The 13,790-nt window shown below is 39.6% G+C and overlaps 1 protein-coding gene across 4 annotated transcripts in view; it reads right to left on the reverse strand.

Annotated features, from left to right (window-relative positions):
- Window positions 1-13,267, reverse strand: part of SXPH (saxiphilin) — a 22,013-nt gene extending 8,746 nt beyond the window's left edge. For all 4 annotated transcript variants that reach the window (XR_006931575.1, XR_005840064.2, XR_005840065.2 and 1 more), the window contains exons 1-16: window positions 13,176-13,267; window positions 11,204-11,367; window positions 9,713-9,812; window positions 8,536-8,712; window positions 8,028-8,190; window positions 7,853-7,917; window positions 7,075-7,232; window positions 5,821-6,007; window positions 5,532-5,680; window positions 5,220-5,310; window positions 4,864-4,929; window positions 4,384-4,566; window positions 3,244-3,400; window positions 2,428-2,510; window positions 945-1,129; window positions 386-572 (exon numbers count right to left, since the gene is read on the reverse strand). Coding sequence is in view for 1 of the 4 variants with exons in the window: in XM_025155728.3 (XP_025011496.2) it covers window positions 386-572; window positions 945-1,129; window positions 2,428-2,510; window positions 3,244-3,400; window positions 4,384-4,566; window positions 4,864-4,929; window positions 5,220-5,310; window positions 5,532-5,680; window positions 5,821-6,007; window positions 7,075-7,232; window positions 7,853-7,917; window positions 8,028-8,190; window positions 8,536-8,712; window positions 9,713-9,812; window positions 11,204-11,367; window positions 13,176-13,227 (2,167 nt within the window). In the remaining 3 variants the exon portion in view is untranslated. The remainder of the gene's footprint in view (window positions 1-385; window positions 573-944; window positions 1,130-2,427; window positions 2,511-3,243; window positions 3,401-4,383; window positions 4,567-4,863; window positions 4,930-5,219; window positions 5,311-5,531; window positions 5,681-5,820; window positions 6,008-7,074; window positions 7,233-7,852; window positions 7,918-8,027; window positions 8,191-8,535; window positions 8,713-9,712; window positions 9,813-11,203; window positions 11,368-13,175) is intronic.
- Between the last annotated feature and the right edge of the window lie 523 nt (window positions 13,268-13,790).

A 13,790-nucleotide genomic window follows, 5' to 3' on the forward strand; every position in this document is an offset into this window, starting at 1 on the left:
TTGGTGTAATTTTTAGTACATTCTTTTTAAAAGTGGAACTTTTAACTTATTTTGAGGTTGAATATAAAAATTTGAATATTTTCCCCAAACCTGACATACACAGATCTTTGGGATAGGAAGAAAAAATTTCTGAGTGGAAGTAAGACAATTCCACTTCAATAACTTCATATTTGCTCTAACACATATTGGTTATATTGTTCCCCACAGACCCACAGTTTCAGTGCTTACGGATACGAGTTGTAAACACACTCCAAATATTATACTCTTCTAACAAGGTTATGTAGAAATTATCTCTAAAGTCAATGTAAACCAAAGGGCCATGTCTATGCACAGAAAACTTCCTTCTGCTTTGCACTTTAACTCAGAATGAAGAATTTGACTTTACCTGCAGGTGTACAATTAAACACTGATTCTGCCAGCTGAAAGAAAGGTTCTCCAAGGATTTCCTGATAGCTCATGTGAGTTGCAGGAACAAGGTACTGAGTAGCATCTTTGAAAAGCAGATCATTTTCCCCATATTTTTGAGATTGAAAGAGATGAAATTCAGAATCCAGCTTGGATCCCAGAAATTCCTAAACAGAAAAGAGGTTCCACAGTTTGGACTGCAAATAGCAAGGTTATGTTGGTGACCATCAGTTTTATATCTGGATCTAGCAGGAAAAAAAAACAAACACACACAGATCTACTTTCATCCAGTACAGTTATACAAGAAGATGTGGCTTTGGAGTGGCTTATTTCTCAGAAGTATGATGGCAACCAATGGCCTTTGGAGAGTCCAAATAAATGATTTTCTCAATCTCCCACACACATTCTTAATTCTGTCGCATCAGATCTGAAGACACTTGATATGTTTAGTATATAAAGCTCTTGATATTGAAAAGGTTTTCAGAAATTGTACATAGGAAGTGTTAACATGTTAACTTTCTCCCCATTATCTACCTTACCTGAGATTTCATTAGGAAGTCATAGATTTTAGTGACCGTGACTGGTCGAGTCATGACTGTGCTGGGAGGAATGGGACCAAGGTTGCAGCCAGCCCATTCTGTGACTGCAGCACGCGTTCCATCCGGACACAAGAGTTCAAAGTCAACAGCTGTATAACCTTTTGCCCAACCAGAACTTTTCAGATCTGAAAAGAAGATGAAGTGAAGGAAAATCCTTTTGAAAAACAAATGCAGAAGACAAGGTGAATCTCACACAGTGAGAAAAACAGAGAGGAAGGAGCTGAGTGAATACGCATGTTGCATATTCATCTATTGAGAATGCAAAAGGAATTGTTGGGTGCTTTCTCTGAGGAAACAGGTCAAAAACTAGTTTCAGTTCATTAGAAGATAGGCGCAGAGTAGCATTAAAGCATAAAAACAGCTTATGTCTCATCTTCATCTGATCACTTCCTGAATACAAAGAAATTCATACTATTTGAGGAAGCATGGACAAGCAAACTGCTCACTGCTGCATGAATTCCTGTGGGCTTCCAGGTTCTTATATGCCTGCTTGATTTTACAGATATTTCTCTTTCATAGAGTTTTCTTCTCCTGCTACTGAAATTGACCGAGTTGAATTTCAGTGTACTTTATCAGGCTGAACAAAATGGTTCCCTGTATTCTCACCTCTATGAAAAGTAGCACATTTTGGCTCTTAGACCAGTAAGAGTAATTTAAGAGACTGAGAGGATTTAAGCTACTGTAACTGAAACCATTTCCACCCACAAAATTCATCAGCTAGACTTCTGCAAACTTCAGTATTTCCTGGAATTTACTTATTTTTCACTGCAGCAATGAAATACTTCGCAGTATTTTTACCTACTGAAGTACCTGGACTATTTATTCCAGAACGTACTTGTGAAACAACAAGAATCATAGAATGGCCTGGGTTGAAAAGGACCACAGTGATCATCTAGTTTCAACCCCACTGCTATGTGCAGGGTCGCCAACCACCAGACCAGGCTGTCCAGAGCCACATTTGGCCTGGAAAGAAGTTGCCATGGTGAAGCTATAGAACATCTCTGAGCACGAGCAGCCCACATTATCTCCTTATTTGCTGTTTTCATTCTTTAGACTGATTAAAAACAATCTGTACGTGCCTATGTGAGAAGGTCCAGTGGAAAAAGTCACTTTTTATAGCTTTGAGCTTTCCAAAAACTAGTGTAGTCTCCAAGGATGATTTCCCCTCCTGTCCTCAGCAAACACATTCATCTCTGCACTCAGTGATTCTTCCTCTTTCCTCACCAAAATTGAGCATTACCTGAACTGTAAGCATTACCTTAACATCTACATGCAGGAAAGTTCCTGCACATTTTTAGTTTCAAACACAATTTCATGGACTTAGTTCAAACCTGTACACACCGATCCTCAGAGGTCACAGTCACAGTGTGGAAAATGTCAATAGTTTACATTGTTAAATTAGAAGAAAATATCTGCATCTCACTTTCTATATTCCAGAGTAAGTTTGAGTGTTCCAGAAAAGCTACATCTCCAAAACTTCTTCCACTGGGATTGCCAACTAAGCACCTAGTACAGGAAGAAAAGAAAAAGTCAGAGATAGCCATTACAATGACTGAGGCTTAGACAATCACTGGAAGCTAAAACAGGAGTAGCTGAAAACATCTTCATCTGAAGTTATTTGGTCATTATACGGAACAAGTTAGTGATGTCAGTATAGATCTCAACGGGCACTGTTCATGTGTTTGTCAAGACAATTCCACTTATCTCTTAAAGCAGCTCCCAAGTCAAAGTTGCAGCACAGCATCCAAGTAACCCCACCTGTGCCTAGCCAGGAAAGAATTTAATTCAGCTAAATGAACTACAGATATTCTACAAGAGCACTTTCACCTTAAATACTCCTTTTCCAGACAATCGTCAACTATTTCCTATTTTAAGTATGTGTATATATATATATATAAACAATGCAGTCTAATCGCTGCTTACAGCCTACAGTGCTTGTTACTACATCATCTCTACTCTCTGATCTTCTAAGTATCTTTCATCTCTTAAATAAGTCAGTTCCAACGCCCTACACCTTACATGTTGGGAAGCATTGTCTTGTTCCATAAAAGGTTACATGAAAGCCATGAACCATCTGAACAAGTCATAGCAACTGCAACCTAAGCAAAATACATGCTACCAAAAGTTAATACAGCCAGTTGCTTAACAAATGGAAAAACTCCCATAGAAAACCATCAGCAAAACAATAAGCCAATCTTGGCTATTGCTCCATGTTTCTGACTCTGGAAAAAAGTATTACCTGAGTGCTCCCATATTGCCATAGTAGTGTTCATTGTGACTGGCAGCGCATCTGCTGGACACTCGAGCTCCTTCCACCTCGCTGTCTCCAATGCAAACTTTGCACAGGTTTCCATCTGCTCCTGGCATGCAGCCCTTCCAAAAGTAATTCTGGTAAGCTGAGTAGAAAAAAAAACCTGAGATGAGATAAGGGAAAAGCCTCTTCTTCCATTGGAAGAATTAGATTCCATCGCAATAACTAATGGAAAGAGGCCTAAATGGCATGAAGAATCACACATACTCAGATACGAGGAATAGTTCTTTCAACAGCCTTTGAGACTGCACTTGCTGGACAAAAGACTAATCAGTTCTATTTTGGGTAAAGGAAAACAGCAAAATGATAGAACTAAGCAGCTCAAGAAAGCAATCCAAGCTGTAGCATAAGAGGTTGTTAACTACATAGATCATACAGTAGGTGGCAACATCTCTATTCAAACCTAACACTTGAAAGCATTAGCAACTGGAACAGCACTTTTTTTCTCTCCTATAACATGACAGATAGAAATAGGGGATCATCATCCTTCAGGGTTTGGAGTAGCCACACAGATAAACTAAATTGAGCACAAGCACAACACAGCAGGATCAAGAGGCAAGACAGTGGGTTAAAAGAACAAGGCAAGGAAGTTTCTATTACAACCGTACTTGGTCTTCCTAAAATATTTTGAGATAAACCTAACCCATAACTTTTTATATTAGAACATAAACAAATTCATTTGAGCTAATCAATTAGATAACTTAATCAAGAAAGAGACAGGGAAATTGACTGACTTTTCAAGTATAAAACAGAATCAGACACATTAAGCTCTAGGAGTGGATACTTGTGTCTTTCGACCATCCTCGCTTTTGCAAGTAGGCACAGGTACCACTATTATTTATGGTGCATCTGCTTGCTAAGGAACATCACATGTAATCCAGGAGAAATCTACTACTGAAAAGAGAATGCTATACGGGAACACATCATAGCAAATATGAACATCTTCCATGACATGCAAAATGGAAATCCTTTTAATCTGCCCTCACAGACCCTTGTCAATCTTACTTCCAAACGTTAGGCTTCAGACTTCAAGTGTTTACTCAACAGATAACCCAGAGCAACCCATACCAGATCCAACATCACAGTTTTCAGTAACGTTTTCCAGAGCTCCCACTGTGTATCTGGAAAGAAGTAACCATCCTCCAGGACTATACAAGTGGCTGTGGCATGATCGCCTTCCCCGAAGGTTATGGATGTTAATCTGCTTGGCATTTTTCTTAGCTAAGGCTATAGCATAAACAGGTGACAGTCCTACAAAACAACAACAGCAACCAGTTATATAAAGGCAATGAAGTATTCCAAACAGGCAGAGCCCCAGTCTTCCCTCCCTCACCCCATCATGACATTTTGAGTTAATGGCGGATCATCTGCATTCTTTGCTTAGCACACAGCTCTTGACCTAGCAGCCATACAATGTAGTGAAATTTCTGAATATGCAGTGCAATTTCTTTCCCAAATGAGCATGCAAATACATCCCAACAGAAATCTTAGAGGCAGCAGCCTCAGGAAAAATTGAGATCTTTTGTCTTTTCAAAGTTTTCTCGTTACCTTTGTGCTTTAGATGAAGGTTCCTCATTTCCTCTGTGATCTCATCAGCTGGAGCACAAACCTGCCCTGGAGAGGGGAGACAATCATTAAGGATCTTGCAACCGCTGTCATTCCTATTGCATGGCAGCACCCCATCAAAAAATTTTATAACCTTGCAATCCACTTCTTGAACCACGTCAGGTTATCTGCCCCTTTTACAGAAGAGATATAATACACAAACAGATCGTAAGCTACAAACAGTTAGTGGAAAAGCTGAGAAGAGTACCTTGATATGTGTTTTGTTATGTATTGATTCCTGCTTCCATCACAATGTGTCAACATCTAACTATATTTATACGATGCACACAAGAACTTACCATAACATTCTGCGGCTACAGGCACCAATCCACACTTCCCTGCGATGTAGACATGCGTTGCATCCAGACTGACTGCATCAGCCTCACTACTCTGTCAATAGCATTACAGAAAATAACACAAACAGGACTTGCATTAATTGTGTAACCAAGCAACTGTACATCTCCATTGGTTGGAAATTTCACTGCATGAGTTCCCTGTCATTCCCACTGCTGCCTCTAGTGTACAAGAGTTTTCCCTTTTGTACAGTTTAGACAAGGACGTGCAAACTCTGTGCAGATTATCATATTCTCTGTTCAGATGGACCCTCCTACCTTGATCATTTCAATGCAGTTTACCATGGAAGTTCCTTGGACACAGACTAAGGGGTCAGATTTGACACTCAGTGCCCACTCCTCACATTTGCGAAGTTCAGCATTGCTGATGCAGCACCAGCGCACAACACGGTTGTCCAAGGAGCTCCCTGCATTAGAAAGAAGGAGCACAGTGAGACCACATCAATCATACAACAATCTTCATTAGGGGGATGCTTCAGTTTATTCACTTGTGTCTTGCAGGGAAGAATAACGTAGGACATCTACAGTCCTGAAGAAGGCTTCTTACCTTCATGACCTAGTCCCTTAAGGAGAGCTACATAATCCAGACCAAGGACATATGCAATTTCTAGCTGTTCCTCAAGAAGTTGCAGGTGCTGAGTGGCATCTCGAAAGAGAAGGTTCTTTCCTCCAAAGGATGATGAATTGAAAAGTTCAAATCTGGCTCTTTCCTTTCCTTTTCGACCAAAGAGACGCTAGGACAAAAGCAACATCTTTAATTGCAAAAAATCATCCCATCCTTTTAGTGATGGGCAGTTTCACCCCCTTCACCCATCATGCCAATGGCTGTAACATAGCGTTCAGGATCCCAGTATCCATCACACTGTGACAAAGCCCACAGGTACCACAGTGACTGGGTGGTTACAGTCCTAAAAATATATTGCCTGAGATTCAGTTTCCCTTTTTTGAGGAATTTTGTCTCTCATCTTAGTTATCCAAACTTATTGGGCTGTGCTCAATGTCTCCTGCCCTAAAAGGGCAACTAAAGTAGTTTGGCTGAATGGGAAACGTTTGTGATAGATAACTGCAGTAACAGATGTCTTGTGTTTTACAGTGGGAAAGTACTATGCGCAAAGTAGATCTGTACAGCTTAATGGAAGAGTAGCATGCACTGAGGAATGTATTGGAAATATTATTTCATAGCCACTATTATGCATAGTAGAACATAGCTAAGATACGTGCCAATAAGCACGTAAGGACACATGAAGATCTCTCAAAGAAGGGATTTTGCACTTCTGTCTGCTCAACTTCACAGGATAGCACAACTCACTGGGTTGGAATTATTCAGTTTGCTGTGTTATTTCAAATGTAGAGTGGCTTCTTAAAAATCTTTAAATAGTACACATTTCAAGTTCAGGTCCGCATAGATTCCTGAATATCAAGGTAACAGATGCTATAATTTGAGAAGGTGAGGGAAACAAAGTTGAATCTTGCCTGAACCTGTGTGTCTCCCTTGGCTATATAATTCATATAAGCTTCAGAGCAGGATGAAAATAACCATCTATTTTCCAATTTGGGTGTTCTGACATCTTCATCTTCCTAACTTACTTCCACCCTTCTACAGAAGAAGAATTCAGAGAGAAGTAAAATTTTCCTTCAGAAGCTAGTACAGGACCTTTCTCCAGAACAGTTCATTTGGAATGTTTCATTCACAATAACTCCAAATTTATTGAGAAAAGAAGGCAAGCTGGATGGTGAGCTCCACACAAATACAGAAGAAAATCCTGCGTACAGAGATATACAACTTATAATATCCACTCACTTGGATCATGGTAAGAAATTTGTTGGTGATCTTTTGGAAGTTGTGGCGGGTGATGATGCCACGGCCAGGCCCCTTGCCCAAGTTACAGGTGTTGTATTTGCTCAGCTCGGCTGTAGTCCCATCAGGACATAAGAGTTCGTATTCTTGTTGTTCTGACTCTAAAACAACAGGACATTCATGAAACCATTAAGTGAATACGGCTTAGCAGTAAACACAGATGGAAGATAAAATGCTTTTCAGAGAAATTTGCTCTAAGATTATGCACTAGCAGCACAGCATACCAAGCACACTTGGGAAAGATGTCTTTGATACACTCTAACTATAGAGAGGGACTTCATTTAGAGATATTTCAAATACTATTTAAACTGTTGCCCTGTAAACATGTTTGTTAAAAATACTTATCTCCATCTACAATTGCCAACCACCTTCCAAAATGCTAACACAGATATCAAATGGGTTTAAAAAAAAAATACAGACATATGGGAACTGTTAATACGAGCAGCTCAGTACACTGAAAGTTAAAAGGAATCTTAACAGTCAGGAAATCAACCAGCAGCTGCATCAGAGACTTTAGGCTGAAGAAATCACCTGCATTAAAATGCCTGTCTGCTCCCATCCCATCAATCTCCTTTTCTGTTTTCCTCTGACTTGTGCAGAGAGCCAAGAAATACCACTGAACTGCTTACAGTAACTGACAAACCATACAAACATTTTCCAAACTCCTATGTAGGAAAGGGCACAGACAAAGGTTAAAAGGAATCTGAGTTTTTAAGAATACCTGTGGCTTCCATAATTGCCAGATGATCTAAAAATGCAACGTCTGCTACTCCATCCTTCAAGCACCTGAAGGAAGACAAATGACATCCCATTAACATGTCATCTGCCTTTTCTCTCCTCACTAGTTCTTTTTCCCCAAAGGTGAACTCAATGCAAGTTCAAAACAGACAGTTTACCTGAAGGCCCCATCAGAATCATAGAAGGGTTCGTTGCTGCTGGTCTCACAGAAGTGGTTCTTGTCTCTGACATATGATTTTTGTCCTTGGCAGAGAGCACACAGCTGAGGAGCAGCAACACCAACTCCAGGGATGCAACTTGCATTGAAATACTCACTGATAACTGTAGGGGGAAAAAAAAAGAGGAGAAAAAAAAATCAAATACAAAAAAATGGAAGAAAAGAGGCCAAACATATCATGGGTGTAAGTAAGGCTGTGCTGCTTTAACAACAACAAATTACTTTGGCAAATGTGGCTTCATTGTCTGAATTGCAAATTTGAAACACTTGTTGCAAACAGGGTGATCTGATTTTTCTTGTTTAAAACCATCTTCATGCTGGCTTGGTATTGCAAAGCCTTGCTCCCTACCGTATACAAAACACTAAGATTTTCCTGTTTTGGTAACACTTCTGCCCCCATTTCACTCACTCTGCTGAGGGCAGAGACGTAAATACAGTTGCTATCACACCTTGGCTCAGGGGTTGTGCCTCATCCCAGGAAAGATCATTCCTTGCAAGGAGAAACCCAAGTGGAATATTCCAGCCTGAGGTCCATCTGGCTCCATTGTGGCAGCTGCGCACACCTCGTAGCCTCTGGATATCCAAAGTTCCTCGCTTGGCAACAGCCACAGCAAAAACACAATTTCCTGTGATAGGATAAAATATGTAACAGAAATAACTAAATCCCAACTCTGCAGCTTCTGTCCGTGCACTGGGTTCAATTCCCCTGTAAATATTGCAAAGGAAAAAAAAAAATGTTAGGCATATTAAATTGAAGAATTCATAGCAGAAATCTTACAGTATACTGACTAAACAGCAGGCTGAAATCTAGTTGAAAAAGTTTATGTATCACTTAGCTCCACCACACCATGCAAGTGCAAAGCTGCTTCTCAGGAATTTTGAACATTTGTATCAAACAGTTGGAGGTATTATAATGGAAAGAACTCCTGTCTTATCCTCAAAACTTACTGATCAGACAGAAATGTATCAATTCCACTATGACTTCATAGTCTTTCAGTCAAAAAAAAAACTCGCTTCTGTTTTCACACTGTCCCTCTTCCCAAATCCATCTGCTACTTTGGCTTCCTTCTCACAGTTGTGCCCCTTAGTGCACCTCAGGTATTTTCTATGGCATTCTTGGCTTTGTCTTGCAAATCAGTCATTGCACAGACTGCTCGGCTGAGGAATCTTACCATAACATTCACCATCCTATATACTTGTCTTTTTATGGTGAGGAACAGAGAACGAATCAATAGCCGAAACCGATCTCTTAAAGAACAATTAATAAACAGTCATACTAGTAAGGAGTATGGTATAAGAATAAACACAGATGGGATAAAACATTCCTCATTCCCTACACAATGTGGAACCCCACTATACCAGTGCTGTGGGCAGGGGTGGGTACAGTTTATTGTGATGAGAGCACCATAGACTGAAAGATAAAAAACACCACTGGTATTTTATTCATCACTATATGTTTTACACATCCTAATGTAAAGTATGTGTCTTTAGTCATCTCCACATTCCTACAAAGCACATAAGAATCAATAGACTTTTTTTCCCCCCAATAATTATTATGAAACTTTGCCTGCACAGCAATTTACTAGGCAAATCAAAAGCATAGTTTATTCTTCTTTATGTACGCACCCTGCTCATAGATCTCCTTTGCCACAACGGTCAAACCATATAGCTTTACAGCAGAGTAAACATCTCCTGCATCCAGAGAAGCAGCATCAGCTTTATTCACCTTAAAACAAACAAACAAACAAAAAAAAACAACAGCAAAACCCTCAAAACAAGTGTGTTTAAAGGGAAGCAAACAGAGCAGTTTGTCAGGCTGAAACTCTGCTCTTGAAGAAGTAACCAGTGACTTTTACAAGGATTTGCTTTGTTTTTAACTGAATTTCTGTTATTAATTACTAACATTTCACCAGGATTAAGGCTGTTACCTCCAAATAAATACCTATGCCTTACCAGTAATATTGGTCCCTGCCTCTTTCTATTCCAAAAATACAATTCTAATGCCAAGTGAATAAAAATGCTGCTTCTTCCTCTTACTGTTCCATCAGAACCCCAAAACCTTCTCAGATTTCTCCTGGCTATAACAACCACCTAAAAATGGAACTGAGTCTATTAACAAGGGTCACACAACTGAATGAAAACATGAACTAAATCATTTCTTTAACAAACAAGAAAGTCCTTCTTGGTTTTGCTTACTAAACCTACAAATGGCCTCATGCATAATTTTATTAAAAGATATTCACATGGAAAAAGACTTTTGTCCTTTACTCCAAGGAAGATCATGAAGGAGTTAAAAATGGGAGGAAAAAGTTGGAAGAGAAAAATATTAACTGCAGTCAGAGTAGGATTCAAACTTACAAGGAAGGAAAAATGCTCTGACCTGGCTTTCATTTATTAGCTTGGATTTGTCCATTTATTTTCATGCAACTTCATATTTATTTCCTGGAAAATGCAAGCTGGAGTATAACAGTATGGTTAGTAGAAGGCTCACACATTTGAATTCTTATCTCTCAAGCCACCTTGTACAAGGCCTGCTCTGAAAGTAATGCCTCCTGTTTTATTATGTTGACAGGATGGCAGTAGAAGTGACTGATAACAGCAGAGGGGCAGTGTGACAAAGTGGTGCCTGACACAGAAGTGCATATGAGGCAAAGGTGTATAACTGAATTAATTGACTCTTGCTGAACATTTATGGAGACCAAACAGTGGATGTGGGCACAGTGAGGCAGCGGGTGGTGCATTTTGACAGTGGCAATGGTGATGTTAAAGATGAGCCTCATTGCAGATGCCCGTACAGACTTCTACAAGAGTGGTATGCAGGCTCTCATTCACTGCTGGCAAAAATGAATAGCTGATGGTGGTGACTGCATTGAAAAACAGTGCTTTGTAGCCCAGAATTTGCTCTGTCAAGTAGTGTTATAGTGCTTTTCTTATCTGTTCTAGTTTCCATGGAAACAAGTAGGAGGCATAACTTCTGAAACATCCAACGTACTTTCTCCTATGTGAGATACCATCATTTCAATGACATTTCATTCTCTATGAGTTGTTAGCCAGCTTCTACTTCAAAAGTGAACGCAATTCAAAGTAAGTTAGTTTTAAAAATCTTTGTGAACTTACTCTGATTTTATCAATGCAGTCATATGTATTGTGGGCTCTGATGCAAGAAATCCTGGCAAATGAATCGATGCTAGTGACAGGCAGCACAGCTGTTAGTGTTTTGGACAGCTCAGCACACTTCCTCTGTTCTAGATCGGAGAGAGTGCACCACCGAAACTTTTTCCCTGTGGGATAAAAAAAAAGTCAAGAACTATAGGACTTAGCAAAACCAAACTCAGTTTAAGACCCAACAGAAGGGAGAGGTTATTTTGTTTTAATTAACACCATAAATAAAGTTGACTCTGCTCACTCACACATCCACACGCTTGAAGGCACAGGAGAGACATGCCCAAGCACTTCAACCCAACATGCAAGACAACAAACATCTGCCATTAAGTCATTACTACGTCTCTATGCTTCCTCTTGACTTGCAGCAACAAACCAAACCAAAATAGTCTTCAGACAGATTTTTCAAGATTCAACAATTATTATGGTATGATCTTTTCCCAGGCACTTGAGAGTAAACACAGGGCTCCTTTAATGTGCTCCAGGGCACCCCAGAGGCTTCCCAGTGTACCCTAGATGTCTCCCAGGATCCCCCAGTGCATCCTTGGGTGCCCATGATTATTTGCAATGCTTCTCAGAGTGATCCACAGTATCCAAAAAGCTCCTCAGTGTGGCCTAGATGCTTTGCAGGGCCCCCCAGTGTACTTAGAGGCACCCAAGAGTACACATAAAGCTCCTCAATTTGCTCCAGTGCACCTAAGAAGCCTCCCAGCATGCTCTAGATACCTCCCAGGGCTCTCCAGTGTATTCTCAAGTACCTGAGAGCTATCTTCCAGAATACCATGCACCATGAGAGACAGAAAGTGAGGACAACTCTGTCATTGAGAAGGAATATCATGTACTATGCTGAAAAACATTATCAACAAGATCATCACATCAAGCAAGAACTTAAATAAAAGTTATCTTCATTTCTGAATGAGCTTACAGAACCTGCACAGGATCACTCTACAAATCTGTAGCACAACTGAACTACTTAGTTATCAGCCCTTTCTCCAAATGAAAACTAATTAACCAAATCAAAAAAAGCAACCAAGAACTAGCTGCTAGTAACTCATGTAGCAGAAAGAATGAGTTAGGAAGATGCAATTAGAAGTGGAGGTGAAGGCGATACCTCTCCCTTTCCAGGGGAGGCTGTGGGTATGCTTTGTCTATACTGACAGTAAGTCTACAACCAAAGGGAACACAGACTTGTCAGCAAAATTTCCTCTTTTGCTTTATACTCTAATTATCCATTTTGGATGTATTAAGATTTACTCTTCTCATTAAATGCCCTCTAAAATATATTCATATGCATCTCAAAAAGATACTATGCATTTAAGGAGAGAAGAAAGTGGTTATTTTGTATGAAAGTAGCCTGCAGTTATACAACTAGACAGAATCCTGTACTTAAAATTAGGACTGAATACATAGAAGAGGCTGCAATATCTTGAACACTGTCATTTTCAGAAAACCATTTGGTTTTCTAACGACGACTTAATATTAAACAAAAAATGCCTGGAATAAACAAAGTTTAATATTAGAACACTGAAGCTTGTATTCCTTTGAGCACAAGGTCAGACATTAGCACTCCGAATGTTTTGATGGTAATTCAGAGTGATTCCAAAAAGAAACCCATTGTAGTTTTTGAGAGAAGCAGCTTAAAATATACTGATTCATTTTGACAGCACTAATGAGCATGTGGACATCAGCTACTCAAAGGAAACCTTCACAGAACTGCAGAGAAACTAGCTGCCTTCAGACCAGCAGGGTCACCATCTGCCCACGATCAAACAGAAAAAAATACCATCTTAATGGAAATCACAGGCACAGTTCTGGCCGCTGATTCTATGTACAGAAGAAAACAAAACTAAAGCACATATTAGAGTTTGTAGCCTGGTAACTCATCCAGAGGTCACCTTTCTCTTTCCCCTCTCTGCATCAAACTTACCTGAAGACAGCGAAGTGAAGATGATTAGGACAATTATAAGAACTGCCTTCATGATTACAGTTGTTCAGCAAGGATCCACTCTCTACTCTGACGCTCTGCATTCTCATACCAGGAATTCCACAGTGATGACCAAAGTTTCTGGAAGATAGAAAAGAGGATTTAGGCATGAACAAAGATAAAATGAGATTTTAAATAAGTAAACATGAACTCTGCCAGATACTGCGTATCTTCGCATGTAGAAAGGAACAGTGACCTATTTAGTGCCCATAGATGGAAGATATCAGTGCATTTTTAATCAGTGCATGAACTCACATGTGAAGAAACACAAACCTCTGTTTTTGAAGTAGTTCTTCTTCTTTTTTTTTTTTTTTTGCATTGTAAGAGTTTATTTACAGCATAATATTAAACAAAAAATAACCCTGCACAGAATCCTGATTCTATCAGCTTTCTTGATTCCTCTCATTCCATTCTAGCACAACAGTCTCATTACAAACTGGTTTGTTTCCCTGTTTCCTAACATTTAGCCTAGAGAAGTATTACCTCTTAATTACTCTAAAACAGCCATGACTCACATCATTAGCTTGCTCCCTCTCTCTATATAAAGAGACCACAAAT

This window comes from Gallus gallus, chromosome 15 (genome assembly GCF_016699485.2).
Source record: "Gallus gallus isolate bGalGal1 chromosome 15, bGalGal1.mat.broiler.GRCg7b, whole genome shotgun sequence".
Classification (NCBI taxonomy): Eukaryota; Metazoa; Chordata; class Aves; order Galliformes; family Phasianidae; genus Gallus; species Gallus gallus.